The 21,124-nt window shown below is 40.2% G+C and overlaps 1 protein-coding gene across 13 annotated transcripts in view; it reads left to right on the top strand.

Annotated features, from left to right (window-relative positions):
- SNX30 (sorting nexin family member 30) overlaps positions 1-21,124 on the top strand; it is a 121,515-nt gene that overhangs the window by 47,980 nt on the left and 52,411 nt on the right. For 12 of the 13 annotated variants that reach the window (XM_060154599.1, XM_060154592.1, XM_060154586.1 and 9 more), the window contains exon 3: positions 8,838-8,948. The exons of the other annotated variant lie outside the window; for it this stretch is intronic. In XM_060154599.1, coding sequence (XP_060010582.1) covers positions 8,838-8,948 — 111 coding nt within the window. The remainder of the gene's footprint in view (positions 1-8,837; positions 8,949-21,124) is intronic. 13 annotated transcript variants of the gene reach the window in all.

Raw genomic sequence — 21,124 nt, 5'->3', positions numbered from 1 at the left:
ATTCCTGTAGCTTTGTAGTATGGTCTGAAGTCTGGGAGCCTGATTCCTCCAGCTCCATTTTTCTTACTCAAGATTACTTTGGCGATTCAGGATCTTTTGTGTTTCCATACAAATTGTGAAATTTTTTGCTCTAGTTCTGTGAAAAATGCCATTGGTAGTTTGATAGGGATTGCATTGAATCTGTAGATTGCTTTGGGTCGTATAGTCATTTTCACAATGTTGATTCTTCCAGTCCAAGAACATGGTATCTCTCTCCATCTGTTTGTATCATCTTTAATTTCTTTCATCAGTGTCTTATAGTTTTCTGCATACAGGTAGTTAGTCTTAATGTCAGGGAGAGGAGGAGTAAGAGAAGAGTGGGAACTAATATTTATTACCTTTCTGCCTTGTACCACTATATTACTGCCTTGTCTTTTCCACACCTGGTTCACATTTGAAAATTTGTATGTGTGCAGAGGCATATGCGCTCACACAGTCTGCCCCTGTCTCTTTTGGCACTGGATAGTATTTCTCAACATTGCTAGGTGCTTAGATGTGTATTATATCCTCAGAGGTCCTAGGATGATATACATACCCCCCATGAATCATTTCCAGTTACTTATTTTTTTCTCCCTAGCGTCAACTTGTACCCTGTAGTCAGTGAAATGCAAAACACATTTTTCTTGAATTTGTGCTCTAAACAGCTGAATGTCAAGGTGATCGCCTGGCACAGCAGTGCTCACCTGTCTTGATGCTTCCCCAGCCCTGCTTGTCCTCCACCCTGCAGTTTCTCTCCCTGTCAGCGGATTCTCAGGCTGATGCCCGTGCTGCAGCTCACCACTCTGTCCTCTGCTGTCTCTCTGTCCTTCCTTCCCCTTTCTCCATTGTGCTCTTATTTCTGTCTCTTTTCCTCTAAGTCAGATAATGTCTTAGGATAACCTTTCCAAGTTCCAGTCCCACATTTTCACTTGGCTTCGAGGACAGCACCTTAAGGGTGAACTTGTTGCAGGATTAAGTTTTACTTCTTACCGTGAATTCCGCTTCTGATCTCAAACCAGAGTCCTTTTCTTTTCCTGTTTCAAATAGTGACACCAGGTTTAATACGTTGGTGATGCATCTGGAACCTTTTTTCTGAGTGTTGTATTAAAGGACGTGTAGGGATGCATGGGGATGAGAGAGAGGACAGACGGGAACACAGGGTCCCAAACTCCTGATCTTGTCCCAGCACCCCACTCCTGCTGAGCTTCTCAAGCAAAGTTAATGGTCAGAGGACGAGGTTGTACAAATACTTACTTTATGACTTTGAGCTTTGACTCCCAGGCCTGATTCAGATTCCTGATGACAAAAGCTGGACAAAGTACAGAGCTGCTTTTGCCTGAGGTAAAATGAGCCTAGGGCTGAGAGCCAACGCGGGGAAAGTGTTCCCCACCGAGGTCCAAGGCGTGGCTGTCTTCTCTCTCCAGTGGTGGAGAGAGGCTTTCTCAGGCCTGGCAGATCCTGGCAGTTTTCTTTGTAGGCGTCTAGAAAGTAACATCTTAATAATAGCTAATTATTGAGCATTTACCATATGCTGTACTTTTTTTTTTTTTTTGCAGTAGAAACCCTTTAAATTTTATTTTATGTAAGTAATATGTGCTCATTATAGAGAAATTGGAAAACTCAAGTAAGCTAAAACAATAAAATAAAAGAACACTTACAAGTTCACCAGCCAGAAATAGTCATTTATAATTCTCTGAACTATTTGTCTCTATCCATTCACAAAAATGAGTATTTTACTTGCAGCCGATTCACTTAATACAATGCAAATGTCTTCCTCTGCTAGTAAATGCCAGTGAGCACACTGTTATGCCATTGTTTCTAAGACTGCAGTAGTGCTCCGCCACGTGGATGAGCTGTCATTTATTTTGTGCTAAAATAAATGTGCTTTAAATATATCCTCAGTTAATCCTCACGCTCAGTGAAGTAGGTACTGGTAGTATTCTTAACTTTTGCAAATGAGGAAACTAAGACACAGCGATATTAAGAAAATTGCTCAAAGGCATGCAACTAATACGTGTTAAAACTTGAACCCAGATCTGTCTTGAACCCAGATCTGTCTTGTGCTGTGCTTTCGGAAGACATGGTTTTCGAGAAAGTAACCCGCACCGCCCCTCCCATCCCCCCCACCAGCACTGTCATCTACTACCATGGCCTGACTGTTGAAATTGATGATGATGTGCAGATAGACTGGAGGTTGGGGAAACAGAAAGCAGCCCTCAGCTCCCTTTGGAAGCCGTCCTCCTCTTGTCTTTTATCCCATCGCCAGATAGTCATCTCCTAGGCTTATGCCCCAATTAATTCCTCTTTTCAGGTGTCTCAGTGGTCAACGCAGGCTAAATGCTGCTGAGGTCAAGTTATATGTAAGAATTACAAAGTGAATGTTAGATTTAATGATGAGAAGGTTATTGATGACTACGGTGAGAGCAGCTTCATGGGGGTGGTGGTACAGCAGTGTGCAGTGGGTTAGGATGAGTGGGAAGTAAGGAAAAGACGTGGTGAGTGTTGGTAGTTTGGCAGTGAAAGTGAGTGAGAGAACAGTAGCTGGAGGAGGGGATGTGGCTTTGAGGGGGAGAGGCATTTTGTTTGTTTTTTAAGGGTGAAAGAGACTTGTTTAAGGGCCACGTGGCCATTGTTGGTGGAGGAGACTGTGGGTTGAAGGTTGGAGAGTAGGATGGAAGCCTCTGAGGAGGTGGGCGGAGAGTGTCCCCGGCAGAAGTGGAGGGGAGGGAGTGGCCTCTCATGGGGGAAGCATACTTTTCCCATTGTTTCTGGAAGGAGGGAAGTGGTTTGTTTTTGTTTTGTGGCAGGATGTTGAGGGGTTCTTTGCTTATATCTGCAGTTTTCTCTATGAATAGATGATGAGGTCTTCGTGAAGAGTGAAGGGGGAGGTTTTGAAGTGGGGCTTAGACGCTTTCAACACTTCTACAGGCTTCGCGTTAACTCACGGAGAGCCGACTAAGGAAGTATGGGGAAAATGGGGAAGAGAGTTGACTAAGGAAGTATCAAGAGATTGTTTGACAGTGTTGAGCGTCCAGTTGTAGAATTTATTGCTTCAGTCAGTGTGTTTCCCTGATTTTGTTTTTCTTCCAGACTGTGCCTAAGTCTAGAAAAGCAGGCAGTAGGTGGTTGCACTTTTGCCGGAGTTGTATGAATGACGGTGTGGAAGGGGCATTTAGGATGTGGGCAGGTGAGATGCTGAAGTGATAGTTGGTGGAACTGATGCTGAGTAAGGAAGAAAGTAAAGACAGGAGTGGATGGAGTGTCAAGAACTGTAGGTCCCGAGGCTGAAAAACCAGGGGTACTGGGAGCGGAGCTGGAAGAGTCCGAAATATAGGAGGTGCCAGTTAGAGAGGGAGATGTGTGAACTTCTGTGTGATGACAGAGTCTGTGGAGAGGCCGTGGCAGTGGAGTGAGGTGTAGTTGGCTTAGCGGTGGGTGTTGTGTGTGGGAACCACCTGCGTCTTGAGGGCACCCAGATTATGAAGCCCGAGAACGAGGTGCTCTCAGGGGAATCAGGAGGAAGGCCAGAGGTGTCAGCAGATGACAGGTGTGAGGAGAGGTAGAGGTGTCTATAACCTGATGGCATGAGCCTCGAAAGGATTTTCCGGGGTGGGAGGAGTGGTGTGGAGGGAGCAGGATGTCAACAGCAACTTTTTTTTTTTTTTTTTTTTTTTGCGGTACGTGGGCCTCTCACTGTTTTGGCCTCTCCATTGCGGAGCACAGGCTCCGGATGCGCAGGCTCAGCGGCCATGGCCCACGGGCCCAGCCGCTCCGCAGCATGTGGGATCTTCCCGGACCGGGGCACGAACCCGTGTCCCCTGCATCGGCAGGCGGACTCTCAACCACTGCACCACCAGGGAAGCCCTCAACAGCAACTCTTGGTCTTGGTCTTAGAGAACACCAGCAGCTTTCCACTTGATGGGACGGCAAGGGGGCTGTATTCTCGGGAGAGCCAGCTTTCAGAATTTGAGCAGGTTGAGCAACCACAGGACGTTATTACTTACGGGACGGGTGTTCCAGAGAGCGGGGTGGGAAGATCTGAGGAGGAGGAAATAAATGGAAGCTCGTTTCGGAAGGAGGAGGCCGGAACACTCTTCAGCATCACTCGCGGGTGCTCTGAGAGCTACAGGGCTCTGAAACAGAATGGGGCTGGCTGGCTGATATTTGATAAGGGAAGAGGTTCTCTTTTGGGGGGAGGGGGTTACTCAGACTTGTTAGGATCCAGCTGTGGCCTGGACGGATGGCATTTCTGATAGAGACAAAGCCTCTCTAGAGTGAGTTGACTGTAAAATCAACTTTTCAGTTGACTGAAAATGCTTGGGAAAGGCTCCAGGCCAGAGTCACTGGGCCCATCAGCTCCTAGGGAATAAAGAGGAGTTCTTTTGTGGGACGGTGAGGCCCAGGGGACTGGATGTGCTCCTGGGGGATTGATTTTACTGTGGCTCCGTGCTGGGTCTTGCAACGTATTAAACTTAACAAATTTGGCAGTGATGCCTAGAGATGACCAAGGAGATGTTCACAGGGTGCAGTGGTGAGAATGAATATTCTTCATTACAACTCTTGTGCTCGGTTACCTGTTTGTAGACCTGACTTTAGGTGTGTACAAATGACCTTATGATCTTGGTGGGGAACACAGTAAGGAAGGACACAGAACAAAACTGTAAAGTGGTCGCCTCTGGTTATGGAATTGTGGGTGTGCACTTCCTTTTTTATTGTTTTGTTTACCACAGATACTAGAAAATAGAGATAAACACTTATTAGTACTTTATTTTTCTTTCTAAGTCAGACCCTGAATTTCACAGAGGAAAATCTTACTACAGACTCATAGTTGGGGTTTTATTGGCCTGCATATTTTATGAGCGCTGTATGTCCTATAATGGACTAGATTTCTTTCCAGATATTCACAGTAATGTCTGTGGCCCAATTTTAATAAGTGTGCAGAATTCCAAGGTGAGTGTGTTTTGCTAGCCTCGTTCCCAGCTCTACTTTTTCTCTCTGTCCTTGTTTTTCTTTATCTTGCTCACCTACTTCTAATTTATGTCATTTGATCATATTCCACATATCGCTCTATCTTTTCTAGAACAAGTGGTGGTAAAAATAAGTAAAATAATTATCAGGTCAGAGAGTGTGAGCATCCTTCTCTTTCATGATGGGTTTTTTTTTATGTTATTGCTTTCCAAAGCATCAAACAAATTTTACTGATTTATTAAATCCCCTGTCCTTAAAGGAGCTGTTTTAAAAAATGAGTTTTTTGTGTGTGTGACTATAAGTATTGTATAAGAATGTTAGAAAGTTTGGAAATAGAGTTGAATGTAAAGTTGTCATCATAAGTCCTAGATTTTTCTTCTAACTCTTTATGTTGAAAATTTCAACACCAATGAAATTATAAAATATGTATAATTAATTTTATATCCTGCTGTTTTTTCTTCAAACTATTACTGAAGCATTTTTGTCATTAAAAATGTTTTACAGACATGATTACTGATAACCATAGAATAAATATACCATAATTTCCCTGACTGTTTTTTAATTGTTGGACATTTAGGTTGCTTTGAATTTGTTATTTTAAATAATATTGCAGTGAACATCATTATAACAGGTATCTTTGCCACAGTTTAAAAATTATTTTCTAATGATAGGTTCCTAGAAGTAGCATAGCAGCAATTTTATATATATGTATACATGTATGCCATAAATAAAGGAGATAGTTCAGGTGAATATTTTCAAAAGCTTGCAATGAAGACAGACTTCTTATCAATGACACTAAAAGTAGCAGCCATAAAGGGAAAAAATGGATGAATTTGACTATCTAACAATTTTAAAATTCTGTATAATAAAAGCCATTTGGCAGTTATGATAGGTAGATCGCTATAAAGAGCTTTCACAAATGGAAAAGACTAGACTCACAAATATATAAAAAGACTTCTCACAAAAGAAGAAAAACATACAGCCAACAAACACTTGAAAGGATGTTCAACCACGACAGTCATTAAAGAAACAAAAGTAAAACAAAGATGACATGTTATTTTTCAGTTATACTTCCATCAAAGATAAATAAATAGTCTCAGTATTGAGACTATATGCTAAGAATATAAATCAGTCTGTAACTGGAAACAATTTGTCGATTAAAGATACGTATACTCTTTCATGTATATTCTTTCGTAATTTCAAGAGAATTATCAGTGATGTTTACCGTAGTATGGTTTATTGATTGAAAAATTGGTAACAACCTAAGTGGGGATTTGGTTTAATTATGGTATCTCCATGTGTGTTAAAGATGATTACGTAGGTCTGAACTTACTGACACAGAAAGATGTCCAAGATATATTAAAGAGACATAGGAAAATATGAGTGCCTGTGCATAGAAAAAAACATGGAAAGATATAAACCATAATATTAATTGCATTTATCTCCATTTAGAGGGATTATGGCTGATCTTTTATTTTTTATTTCTTTAATTTTCCTGAAGTTTTAAAATAAATGTGTCGAACCTAAATAAATAGAAGGAAAAAAAAAGCAGTTGCTTGAAAGTGAAATTGGTTACAGCAGAAACAAAACTTGTGTTTTATCATACATACTGCTTTTTGTAGTTACCAAAGATTGATTTCAAAGTTAAAGTAGAAATGTTACATAGACTATAATTTAATGAAGTGGTTTTGCAAGCCATAATAAAGAGGAACAACCAGTGGATATCATGTGACAGAAGAGGACAGAAAGTAGAGCCCTCTATTAGTTCTGTTTACAATGAAAATGAGTTGCATTCATTTGTCACCCTTCAAAATCGACCTTTCCTGAGCCCATAATCATCGACAAGTCCCCAGACAGAATCTGCTGGGGGACTCCGTGCGGTCTTGAAGAATGCCCCTTCCAAACTGCCTCCTTACTGTTGAGGAAACTGAGGCTCCGGGAGGCTTGGTGGCATCTCAGGGATGCTAGGACTGCTCATGCCCCTGCCTCAGGAGGAGCGCCAGGCTACTGCTGCCAATATTTCTGTCACCCTTATGCCTAAAGATCCATCAGTAGTGATTTGGATTTAACTATTCTATTTATTTTTTTCCCTCTCTCTGCGTCTCTCTCTGCGTCTCTCTCTGCGTCTCTCTCTGCGTCTCTCTCTGCGTCTCTCTCTCTCTCTCTCTCTCTCTCTCTCTCTCTCTCTCTCTCTCTCTCTCTCTCTCTCTCTATCTATCTGTCTCTCTAGTTCGGAAATGCTAATTCTTTTGGGGAGTCTTCTAATAAATCACAAATGCCTAAATTAAACAAATTTCCCCATGTCTTCCCACCCCTACCCCTGCATCATACGGGAAGGTTGTGTTTCATGGGCGTATGCCGGTGTGTGAAACTTTGCAAAGGGGAGAAGAGGCAGAAAGATTGTTAGTTGGGGTTTAGTCCAAGACTGAGTCCTTTAACTTCACAGTTTTGCTCAGACCGTGAGCCTGGCTTCTGGGAAGGATGAAATCATAATTTTTGATGCCAAAGCTGTTCACTGGCTGCTGCTTTGATGGATGACTCTTGTTCACGTGTTTTTTAAGTTACTGTCCTTTTAAAAAATTGATTTTTTGTCTACGTTGGGTCTTCGTTGCTGTGCCCGGGCTTTCTCTAGTTGTGGCGAGCGGGGGCCACTCTTCATGTGGTGCGCGGGCTTCTCGTTGCTGTGGCTTCTTTTATTACAGAGCACAGGCTCTAGGCACGCAGGCTTCAGTAGTTGTGGCACGTGGGCTTCAGTAGTTGTGTCACGTGGGCTCTAAAGTGCAGGCTCAGCAGTTGTGGCTCACGGGCTTAGTTGCTCCGCGGCATGTGGGATCTTCCTGGACTAGGGATTGAACTCGTGTCCCCTGCATTGGCAGGCAGATTCTTAACCACTGCACCACCAGGGAAGTCCCTTGTTCATGTGTTTTTAAGATTTTCTTGGTTCCATGGATTTAAACAGACTTTTGGCTTGAAAGATTTCAATAAATTTATAAAATATAGTTTGAACCATTTTTATCTTGTGCTTTAACCTCTGAGAACTGTGACCGTCATATAGTCGGTACCCTCACAAGGAAAAATGGCTTATCTGAGACATAATTTTGGTTTGGGCAAATTAATGTATAAAAATCCTGCTTTGGTATAAATTAATTTTATTTAATATTGGTTTTTGTTATCAAAGTGTTGCAATCACATTTCAGAAAACTTAAATTCAGGGAATTTTTTTTTTTTTTGCAATACAATGATATTTTACAATTATTTCCTTCTAGATTTAAAAAATCATCTAAAATACAATGTAGTTTCAAGCTCATGGTCCCGGCAGAATATGGAAGAGTGGGCAAAACCTTTTCTGTTTTCACCTAGTCTGGTTCCTAAATGAGCAGGTGATCTGTTATCTCTACTTTTTGCTTGTTTCCCCTCTGCCTTTGGCAAAACTTGTCAGCATATTTAGCAGATGGTGGAGACTTTTTTTTTTTTAAAACAGATTCACAGATTTGGATTCAGTAGCAATATCCTCAGTGGAATTATTCTGCTAAAAGAAATTCTCAGAGTTAAACTTGGAGGAAATGAATCAAATGTTTCCAAGCACAATTCTGAGGGATAGTTCCATTTCCTGAGATAGGGGGAAATGAAACCTCGACATTTTCATTCTAGATCCTTGAAATTTTTAACTGGACCCCATGGCCCGGACTTGTCATTCCGTGTTGGTAAGCCCTGCCACTTGGCTGGTGCGTTTGGTGGAAGAAAAGTGTGTTCTTGCCCAGGTTATTCAAAGAGAGCTTTTTTCCTTCCATTCTGCCAAGGTATGCTACTCTTCCCTTACCCTGATTTTGTTCCACTGTCCTCATTTGCAGAGTACTCGGGTGGAGTTTGACCTGCCAGAATATTCTGTTCGTCGAAGATACCAGGATTTTGACTGGTTGAGGAACAAACTGGAAGAATCCCAGCCCACTCATCTCATTCCCGTAGGTACTAAGTCAGTACAGCTTGTTACTCACTTTTCCTGCCTTCTCTTTTCTGACGGTGTTCACTCAGCTCTCACCCTTTAAACTATGGATGAACTCTACCTTACATTTCATACCAGATTCACCCATCAAATGTACATTTTATGGATGCTGTATAATACAGTTCACCTTCAGGGTTTTGATTTCTGATTCGCTATACAGTATGCTGGTTTCTTGGGTGGGTTGGGTTAGATTTTCACTTTTATTATAACAATTTTTTGAGGTATGGAGAATCCTAATTCTCATTTGCTGCCTCCTTAAAGACTGTTTCACCCTTCCTAGACTCCATTCTTGCGGTTTGGATAGCTGCCCCCAGGTGGAGAAAGATGTCTCAGATTACAGCTGGCTGGGCTTTCTTTAGACGTGGGTAATTCTGAGAGCAGGAATCTAGCTCACGATCCACTCAACCACAGTTTTTCCTTTAAGAAAACAAACCAAAAGCCAGTTAACTATTTATTGAAGAAGCATACTATTTATTTGTTATTTTAGCTGCACATTTTAAAAAACAAAACTAGACTAAATAAAATTTAATAAAATAAAAAAATAAAAATAAATAAATTTTAAAAAATAAAACTAAATAAAATTTAAAAGACTACTTAAAATCAACATATGTATTGAGTACTTCTCTACTTTTTTATTTTAGTGTAAATAACTGTTTAGACCTCAGATGTTTCTTGGGCTTTGGGGCTTTGGGGCAATTTGGATCATAAAACTCTTCAGCAGGGCTTTATCTTTCAGTAAAAACCTTGGCTGGATAACTTCTTAGCACTGCCAGTTTTCCTGCTACCACTGCATCTTCCAGTCTTCCCTTCATGGTTGGAAAAGGCTGACTATGCTGTGAACGCACTAGCAGTTTTCTTAGTTTTTCAAGGCAGAAGTGGCCACATTGCTAGTGCTGTGATGGGGATGATGGGTTTTGCTTGGGGCTCCATTCTTTCTCAGGGAAACCACTGCCCCCCCCCCACCCCATCTATTCCGTCTGCTCTCCAGGCCTGAGGTTTTGCTTTTCTGTCTTCTAATCACTTAAAAACATGCCAAAAAAGAAACTATAGTTTTAAACAGTTGGAACTATTCCTCAAAATCTTAATGTGGCAAAATTGGCAGCTAGTGAAGTTTTTAAAAACAGACTTTTATTTTAGAACAGTATTAGATTTACAGAATTACTGCAAAGATAGTACAGCAAATTCTCATAGGCCCTACACCCAGTTTTGCTTATTAGTATGGCGCATTTGTCACAAATAATGAACCAGTAATGATACATTATTATTGACTAAAAGTCCTTCATTCAGATTTCCTCGTTTTTTGCCTGATGCCCTTTTCCTGTTCCAGGATCCTATCCAGGGTAACACATTACATTTAGTTGTCATGTCTCCTTGGTCCCAGGCTCCTCTTGATTGTGACAGTTTCTCAGGCTTTCTTTGTTTTCGATGACCTTGACAGTTTTGAGGAGTACCAGGCAGGCATTTTGTAGAATGTCCCTTCGTTGAGATTTGTCTGATGTTTTTCTCGTAGTTAGCCTGGGGTGATGTGTTTTGAGGAGGAAAAGCACAGGGGTGAGGTACCATTCTCATTACATCATATGAGGGGTATATACTATCATTGACAGTATTTTATCACTGTTGATGTTAACCTTGATCACCTGACTTGAGATAGTGCTTATCAGGTTTTTCCACTGTACAGTTACTCTTTTTTCTCTCCTTCTCCGTACTGTACTGGAAGGAAGTTGCTTTTTATGTGTAGCCCACACTATGCATGAGGGGAATTATGCAGCACTTCCTGGCAACTAGGAGTATATGAAGTTCGGTACTTAAAGACCAAAGGTTAGACAGCGACACCTGCTGGCGAAACATAGTAGACTCATGCATAGACACTGAAGCCAGAACTGAGAGAATGGAAGTCTCCAGAGTGCCCACGGTGGATCCAGAGTATCTTTAAGTCTGGTTTCCTACGGTCTGGGTAAAAGCAGTGAGTAGAAACATCTAGAGAATTAAATTCTTGATAACTTTTTAGTGCATATCTGCGGTGGAGAGAGGTTTAATGTAGGAGAGCATCTCTGACTTAAACGTGAAAGTCAGACTGCAAACAAACTCTTTTTTCCCCCCCCCCAGAGAAATTCGTCTTACAGCAGCTTTGCTGGGAGGTATCTGTTATTAATAATCGACTTTGGTCCTTTTACTAGGCCTTTTTACTGCCCTTGGGAAGGTGAAGGGTAATAAGATAGACAAGGGACTCCTGCCCAGGGGACTTAACTATCAGATGGAGACCCAGTAAACATGTAACATAATTATTGTTTAAATTTTCATTTCTTTTTTTTTTTAAAGCTTTATTGAGGTATAATTCAGTATACCATACAATTCACCCATGTGAAATGTACAAGTCAGGGGCTTTTGGTATATTCATAGAGCTGTGTAACCATCAGCACAATCAGTTTTAGAACCTTTTCATCACCCCCAAAAGAAACCTCTTACTTCTTGCCTGTTGCTTCCAAATCCTCTATATTCCGCATTGCCTGGCAACCACTACTCTACCTGTCTCTATAGATGTGCCTGTTCTGGACATTTCATGTAAGTAGAATCATACACAATGGCCTTTTGTGACTGGGTTTTTTTTTCGTAGCATAATGTTTTCAGGGTTCATTCATGTCGTAGCACGTGTCAGTGCTTTGTTTTTATTGTCAAGTAACATTCCATTCTATGGATATGTCATATTTTGTCTGTCCATTCACCTTTGATGGACATTTGGGTTGTTTCCACTTTTTGGCTGTTACGAGTAATGCTGCTATGAACATCCATGTGCAAGTTTTTGTGTGCACATATGTTTTCATTTTTCTTGGGTCTATACCTAGGAATATAATTGCTGAATCATGTATAACTCTATATTTAACCTTTTGAGGAACTGCCGGACCGTTTTCCAAAGTGGCTGCATCATTTTACGTACGCACCAGCTGTGTATGAGGGTTCCATTTTCTCCACGTCTGCATCAACACCCGTTATTATCTTTCTTTTTGATAATAGCCACCCTAGTGGGTATGAAATGGTGTCTCTTTGTGGTTTTGATTTGCATTTCCCTGACAGCTAATGATGTTGAATTTTTTTTTTAATGTACCTTTATTATCTTCCTTGGAGAAATATCTGTTCAGATCCTTTGCCCATTTTAAAATTGGGTTGTGTCTTTTTATTGTTGAGTTAAAATGGTTCTTTATATAATCTAGATACTAATCTCTTTCCAGATATATGATTTGCAAAAATTTTCTCCCATTTAATGGGTTGTCTCTTTATTTTCTTGATGGTGCCCTGTGGAGTACCAAGTTTTAAAATCTTGATGAAGTCCACTTTACCTATGTTTTCTTTGTTTGCCTGTGCTTTTGGTGTTTTAGCTAAGAAACCATTGCTCATTCCTAGGTCATAAAGTTTTACACCTATGTTGTCTTCTAAAAATCTTTTTTTAAATAATTTATTTATTTTTGGCTGCATTGGGTCTTCGTTGCTGCGCACGGGTTTTTCTCTAGTTGCGGCGAGCGGGGGCTACTCTTCGTTGTGGTGCGTGGACTTCTCATTGTGGTGACTTCTCTTTGTTGCGGAGCATGGGCCCTAAGCACGCGGGTCCAGTAGTTGTGGCTCATGGGCTCAGGAGTTGTGGCTCACGGGCTCAGTAGTTGTGGCACACAGGCTTAGTTGCTCTGCGGCATGTGGGATCTTCCTGGACCAGGGCTCGAACCCGTGTCCCCTGCATTGGCAGGCAGATTCTTAACCACTGCGCCACCAGGGAAGTCCCTTCTAAAATTTTTTATGATTTTAGCTTTTAGAAAATGTAGGTCTTTAATCCATTTTGAGTTTGTTTTTATACAGTTAGTTTTCATTTCTTTAACCAGTGAAGCTACATATCTTCTTATGACTTTATTGAATGTCGGCATTTCTTTAATGAATTGCCTCTTTATTTTTCTATTTTTTTTCTTAGTGGTTTGTAAACACTCCATATCTGTGAAGGAAATTAACCCAGTTGAGAATATCTATTTTTTTCTCTAGTTGTCTTTTGTCTTCAGCTTGACTCCATGAAAGATAACATCCCTTCCCTCCCAGCCAAGTTAATTTTTCCCTTACAGTTTCTGGCTTTGAAGCTTGTTTCTAACCTAGGATGTTAAAAAAAAAAAAAATGTTCTGCATTTTCTTCTATTACTTTTATGTTCTCATGTTTTATATTTAAATCTAGAATTTTTTCTGATGCGAGATGGGAGGATCTTATTTTTTTCAGATGGTGAGTTGTTCCAGAACCATTTAGGAGTAATCAGTCGCCGGTGTAATCGTTTGTGTATTAGACTATGTCATGCATTAGCTTTGTACATTTTGGGGCTATTTCTGAACACTTTGGTTCATCGATCTCTTTTCTGTTTCGTGTGGTGTCCCTGCTACACTACTGAATCATTACAAGTTTACAGAACGTTTCATCATCTGATTGGATAAGCCCCCATCTATGCCCACAGTAGTCTTTGTTTTCCGAGATGTTCTGCCTATTTGCACATTTTGTTTTTCCGGTGAATTTTAGAATCTTTTGGATCAGTTGGAGAATGGCGGGTGGTGGTGGGTTCTTGGGGTTTTTTGTGGGTTTTTCTTTTTGCCAATTTTAGTTATAGCTGTGGTTAAAAATATGTGAGAATTCCGAAGCTTTCAGAGTCTATTGCTTACGTTGTGAGCATGGAGATAAAGTTCCCACTTGTTTTGAGCTTCACTGGAGCCATGTGAAATTGTAGGTGAACAGCCAGCCAGACTGTGGTTCTGGGGAGGCCCCAAGTTCTTTCATCTGCCTCTCCGCATTGGCTGTCCTGAGACCTGCCCTGTTTCCAGTCCCTGTGGCTCTGAACTTGGCAGCTTCTGGGGCTCTACTGGGGAAATCCAACCCCTTACTTCCTTAGCCGACTGCTTCCTTGCCTGAGTCGTGTCACAAGATGGTTGATACTGATGGATTTTTCTCTCAATCCAATCTTTTCTGCTTTGTGTCTTTAACAAATTCTGTCCTGTTAACAGTACCTTTATATGTTCTGGTGCTGCAACAGATTTTTCTATTTTTATATGGCTTTGTTTTTCTGGAATTTTAAAAGCAGAAAGAAATAATCATATGTTCTTCAAATGCCAACCTAAAACTAGAACTGTGCTGGATGTGTTATGTTTGTCATCTCATAATGGCAGTTCACTTTGTTTTTCTTTGTAATCTAATAGTTGGAGCCACCAGAGAGTCTTCATTGTGACGTGGTTTTTTGCTTTTTAATTTATTTTTTGTCTCAGAAGTTGGTTTTAACACCGCTTCATTTACTGGGGCACAAATAGTTACACAGCAGAGAGATTTCATGACTCGGTGGATGCACATTTTGAAGATGAAGCAAATACATTTATTAAAGTCTTTAGTTTTTAATTTCACTTAGAAGTTTAATGTTTGCTTCAGTTTTTATGAAGGGAGCTTTGCTGGAAGGATGCATTTGTATTTATTATGGACCCAGTTTTGTTTTGGGTAGTGGTAAACTCATGGGAATTAATAGGAAGAAATTTGTAATGCAGCATTTGTTTTTCTTAATATGAAATAATCAGTAAGAAGTCTAACTTCACTTTCTAGTTGGCTCCTTTTTCTTGTACTGTTAAGTATATATGCTTTTAGCTTACCAAGTAGATAAGTTAATAAATAGTGAATCATTAGTTGAACTTTCCAGTACCTGAATTAAATCAGGCTTTGTGACTGTTCTTTAAAAAAAAAACTTTGTTCCTATAATTTTATTGAAGTATATTTAATGTACAATATTATGTAAATTACAGGTGTACAATGTAGTGATCACAATTTTTAAAGGTTACACTCCACTTATAGTTATTATAGAATATTGGCTATGTTCTCTGTATTGTACAGTATATCCCTGTAGCTTATTTTATACATAATAGCTTGTACCTCTTAATCCCCTACCCCTACATTGCCTCTCACCTCTTTCCTCTCCCCCCCGGTAACTGCTAGTTTGTTCTCTATATCTATGAGTCTGTTTCTTTTTTTGTTACAGTCACTAGTTTGTTGTATTTTTTAGATTCCACATATAAGTGATATCATAACAGTATTTGTCTTTCTCTGTATGACTTATTTAGCTTAGCATAATACCCTCCAAGTCCACCATGTCGTTGCAGATGGCAAGATTTCCTTTTAACCTTGATGCTCTTTAATTTATTTGTTACTTATTTTTGGTTAGGAGCAATATTTTCTGTTAGTTTGATATAAATAGGAAAAATAGTTTTCTGTCAAGTAGTGGGTATGCAGTAAATATTTGTTGAATTGCATAGAAGAAGCAATTTAAAAGCTGACAAGAGGAAACGGGACATATCAAGACTGAGCAAATGAAATCTTTGTCCAGATTTCCCACCCAGAAATAGTAGCTTCTCTGGGACAATCTACTATACTTTTGTTTCATAGATTATAAAATACTTTCTTACAAACTAATATAAAATACGATATATGTGAAAGTGCTTTACCAAAGTATCAAGTGCTATAAAATGTAAATATTTTAAGATTAAACCTTGAAATATTTAATGGGTTATTGTAATGCTTTGCAGATAGGATTTTTTGAAGGTTCCAACATATATATGCATATATAGTTTTAAAAAAAACCTTTTCATTATGGAAAATATCAAGCATACCAAAGCAGAGAGATTCAGCGCAGTGAACCCTCATGTTGTCATCGCTTAGTTTCAGCACTTATCAACTCATGACCAATCTTGTTTCATCTCTGTCCTTACCCACTCCCTCATCCTCACACCAGGTGATTTTTTTTTTTTAAGTGACATAAACAACAAAATTTTTTTATCTTGTATTTCTGGAAGTTAGAAGTCCAAAATCAGTCTCATTGGATTAATATCAAGGTGTCAATGGAACAGGATAGAAAGCCCAGAGATAAACCCACGCACATATGGTCACCTTATCTTTGACAAAGGAGGCAAGAATATACAATGGAGAAAAGACAGCCTCTTCAATAAGTGGTGCTGGGAAAACTGGGCAGCTACATGTAAAAGTATGAAATTAGAACACTCCCTAACACCATACACAAAAATAAACTCAAAATGGATTAAAGACCTAAATGTAAGGCCAGACACTATCAAACTCTTGGAGGAAAACATAGGCAGAACACTCTATGACATAAATCACAGCAAGATCCTTTTTGACCCACCTCCTAGAGAAGTGGAAATAAAAACAAAAATAAACAAATGGGACCTAATGAAACTTCAAAGCTTTTGCACAGCAAAGGAAACCGTATACGAGACGAAAAGACAACCCTCAGAATGAGAGAAAAAATTTGCAAACGAAGCAACTGATAAAGGATTAATCTCCAAAATGTACAAGCAGCTCATGCGGCTTAATATGAGCTGTAGTGAGGTAAGTGTCCATCATCAGATGAATGGATAAAGAAGATGTGGCGCATATATACAATGGAATATCACTCAGCCATATAAGAAACGAAATTGAGTTATCTGTAGTGAGGTGGATGGACCTAGAGTCTGTCATACAGAGTGAAGTAAGTCAGAAAGAGAAAAACAAATATCGTATGCTAACACATATATATGGAATCTAAAAAACAAACAAAAAAATGGTCATGAAGAACCTAGGGGCAAGACGGGGATAAAGATGCAGACCTACTAGAGAATGGACTTGAGGATATGGGGAGGGGGAAGGGTAAGCTGTGACAAAGCGAGAGAGTGGCATGGACATATATACACTACCAAACGTAAAATAGATAGCTAGTGGGAAGCAGCCGCCATAGCACAGGGAGATCAGCTCGGTGCTTTGTGACCACCTAGAGGGGTGGGATAGGGAGGGTGGGAGGGAGGGAGACGCAAGAGGGAGGAGATATGGGGATATATGTATATTATGGCTGATTCACTTTGTTATAAAGCAGAAACTAACACACCATTGTAAAGCAATTATACTCCAATAAAGATGTTAAAGAAAAAAGTGGGGGGTGGGCGGTAGGCAGGGCTGTGTCCCTTCTGAAGGCTCTGGGGGAGAATTTGTTCCTTCCCTTTCCAGTCTCTAGAGGCCACCTGCATTCCTTGGCTCAGGCCTCTTCCTCTTCCTTCAAAGCCAGCAGCATTGCATCTCCTCTCCTCTCTGACATCTGCTTCCATCCTTGCATTTTTTTTTTAATTGAGATAAAATTCACATAACATAAAGTTCACCGAAGTGTATAAGTCAGTGGCTTTTATTATATTCACAATGTTTTGCAGTCACCACCATCTAATTTCAGGACATTTTCATCACCCCAAAAAGAAACCCCATACCCATTAAGTAATCACTTCCCATCCCCTCTTTTCCCCAGCCCAAATATCATGAATAATGTCGTTTGAACATTTGTTGTACAAGTTTTTGTGTGAAAACTTGCTTTCAGTTATTTTGGCTGTATACCAGGGGATGGAATTAATTGCTGGATCACATGGTAACTATGTTTAAGTTTTCGAGGAACTGCCAAACGGTTTTCCGCAGTGACTGTGCCATTTTACATCCCCGCCAGCAAGGTATGAGGGTTCCGACCTCTCTATGTACTTGCCAACACTTGTGATTTTCCTTTTTTTTTTTTTCTTTTATAGCATCCTAGTGGGTTCAGAATGGTATCCCAGGTGATTTAAAAAAAATTTTTTTTGGCTTAAAACATGTGGAAGTTTTATGTTTAGTCCACTTCCCTTTTTTGCTTTCTGTTCTCAGTATTTACCAATTAATACAAATAGTTGACATTCATTCGGTATCTACCATGTGCTGGGAGCTGTGTTGAACTCTTTCTTCACTTGTATTATTTCATTTACAGAGTGTAGATGCCCTTGATTTTACCAGCAATCCAGATTCCTATGCATAGACAACCCAGAAGGTAATTATAAGGGTGAGGCAGAGAGTAGGTATATCGCTTTAAGGAAGCTTGAAATAGGAAGAAACAAATTTATGAAGCCATGTACATTTGGCAATAATGATGCTTATTACAGAAGGAAATTCTGTGCGCAGAAGGATTCACCCCAGGGTTCCTTTAACTAGCAAGCTCCCCGATTCGTTAAACAAAGTTCAATGTACTAAATCTGAAGAATGGATAACTCTTTTCAGAAGGTTATCTGTTACGTGAAATGAGGCATACCTAACTACTTATTTGCTCATTAGGCCTTTTCCCTAAGTCCTCTTCAGCATAGGCAAATGAGAGTGTGCTCAACAGGACTCCTGAGATAAAAATATCCACTGGGTTTGGTAATTACAAAGTCACTGATCATCTTTAAAAGAGCGGTTTCTACATGAAGCAGGGATAGGGCAGAGAAACACAGCATTGAAGGCAGTACCAACGATGGCTTCGTTTTGGGGTGAAGAAAGGTTGGGGGTTGAGAAATCAAGGGGAAGAGTGGAAGTAAAGGTAAATGATTCTTTTCAAAAAGGTTGAATGAGACAGGAAGGAGAGTGGAGACGATGTAAGGTCAAGAGATAGATTTTTTTTTTCTTCAGGTAGAAAGAGAACCAACCATGTTTTTGTAGACTCAGAATAGAGCTGGATGAGGGGATGTTGAAGATAAACAGTAGAGAAGGTATAATTAATTGATGGTGGCAGGTGCATGATAGTGAACTAATGGGTCAAGGACACAGATGGAGTAGTTAGCTTTGGGGAGGGGGCTGTTCTCTACAGCCACTTGAGGCACGGAGGCAAAGGTGGCACCCAGTAGAGTCTTTACTCTTGAGATCTAAAACATACGGGCTTTCCAAAGCTCTTCAAGTCGAGGCTGTTGAATTCTCTCATACCCAAGTGCTTCCTTTCCAGCAGTGCTGGTGTTGCCAATTCCTAAATATTTGAAAGCTTTCGTGTTATAAATTGGGCTGCTTCTTGGCTTTCTCACTCTAAGTGCTTAGGTTTCCACATTGCCTAAGTCCGTGTTCCTGTATCTTATTTATTTCAGCATTTGTGTGTGTGTGTGTGTGTGTGTGTGTGTGTGTGTGTGTGTGTGCGTGCGCTTGGGGGTCTATAACTTAAAAGAAAAAAAAAATCTCTATTTTCACACATTACAGAGTTTAAGGAGGTTGCAGACTTAAATACTTGTTCCAGTTTTTCCATCTCCTCGTCAACACTTGTTCTTTCCTTTCCTGTCTTTCTCTGTCTCTATTATGGTCATCCTAGTGGGTGTGAAGTGGTATCTCACTGTGTGTTTTTTTTTTTTAACATCTTTATTGGAGTATAATTGCTTTACAGTGGTGTGTTAGTTTCTGCTTTATAACAAAGTAAATCAGCTATACATATATCCCCATATCTCCTCCCTCTTGCGCCTCCCTCCCACCCTCCCTATCCCACCCCTCTAGGTGGTCACAAAGCACTGAGCTGATCTCCCTGTGCTATGTGGCTGCTTCCAGCTAGCTATCTATTTTACATTTGGTAGTGTATATATGTCCATGCCACTCTCTCACTTTGTCCCAGCTTACACTTCCCCGCCCATGTCCTCAAGTCCATTCTCTATGTCTGCGTCTTTATTCCTGTCCTGCTCCTAGGTTCTTCAGAACCCTTTTTTTTTTTAGATTCCATATATATGTGTTAGCATACGGTATTTATTTTTCTCTTTCTGACTTACTTCACTCTGTATGACAGACTCTAGGTCCATCCACCTCACTACAAATAACTCAATTTCGTTTCTTTTTATGGCTAATATTCCATCGTGTATATGTGCCACATCTTCTTTATCCGTTCATTGGTCGATGGACATTTAGGTTGCTTCCATGTCCTGGCTACTGTAAATAGAGCTGCAGTGAACATTGTGGTACATGTCTCTTTTAATTATGGTTTTCTCAGGATATATGCCCAATAGTGGGATTCCTGGGTCATATGGCAGTTCTATTTTTAGTTTTTTAAGAAACCTCCATACTGTTCTCCACAGTGGCTGTATCAATTTACATTCCCACCAACAGTGCAAGAGGGTTCCCTTTTCTCCACACCCTCTCCAGCATTTATTGTTTGTAGGTTTTTTTGATGATGGCCATTCTGACTGGTGTGAGGTGATACCTCACTGTAGTTTTTTGTTTGTTTGTTTTTTTGTGGTATGCGGGCCTCTCACTGTTGTGACCTCTCCCGTTGCGGAGCACAGGCTCCGGACACGCAGGCTCAGCGGCCATGGCTCACGGGCCCAGCCGCTCCACGGCATGTGGGATCTTCCCGGACCGGGGCACGAACCCGTGTCCCTTGCGTCGGCAGGCGGACTCTCAACCACTGCGCCACCAGGGAAGCCCCTCATTGTAGTTTTGATTTGCATTTCTCTAATGATTATCTCACTGTGGTTTTGGTTTGTATTTCCCTAATGACTAATGATGTCGAGCGTCTTTTCATGTGCGTTTTGGCCATTTGTACATCTTCTTTGGAGAAATGTCTACTGGGTCATTTGCCCTTTTTTAAATATAAATGTTCTTTTAATATTTCATAACCAAAACATTTTCAAATTGTGCATTAGCAGATACTCTCTTTCCCTGTGGTGGCAGTAATGAGGAGGCCTTTTAATCAAGCTGCTGTGGAAATAGGTTAAAGCTCAAGGATCCCTTGGAAGCCAGGTAGTTTTAAATTGCCGACAATATTGGCTCAGAGTAAATGCGATGGAGAGATTTATTTGAGTGAGGAGTAAAGGAAGTTATATTATTAAGAACCTTTAAGCATAAACCTAAACAAAAAAATTGCCTTAGAAAAGGTATTTTTTTAGATACATGGGTTTCCCTAATGTACTTATTTTTTCATTCACCAAATTCTTTTACCCCTTGAACTGGGAGTAGGATGTTAAGATATTTAAATAAATTTTTGTGTGGCTGATGTTGTCTGACTCCTTTCCTTTCTTACTTATCTTGCCTTAACTTTCCCATTATATCACCTGTGCATCAAGCAACGTAAAGATAACTATACTGTCCGATTTACCGGTAGATGTTAACTGACTGTTTTCTGTGTTCCAGGGACCATGCTCTACTGTTTCATTTCTTGTATTATAAAATTGACTGGGTAGTTGTGATTTACTCCATGGGTATTTTTTTTTTTCAGAAATATTTATACTGATGACTACATAAAGATCTGACCGATGAAGAAAGACTGTTCTTGACAGATGGGTCCTAGGACTTATTTGCTAGCCTGGTTT

The sequence above is a fragment of the Lagenorhynchus albirostris genome, chromosome 7 (genome assembly GCF_949774975.1).
Source record: "Lagenorhynchus albirostris chromosome 7, mLagAlb1.1, whole genome shotgun sequence".
Taxonomy (NCBI): Eukaryota; Metazoa; Chordata; class Mammalia; order Artiodactyla; family Delphinidae; genus Lagenorhynchus; species Lagenorhynchus albirostris.
The sequence above is the reverse complement of the archived record's forward strand: the minus strand, read 5'-3'. Positions and strand labels throughout refer to the sequence as shown.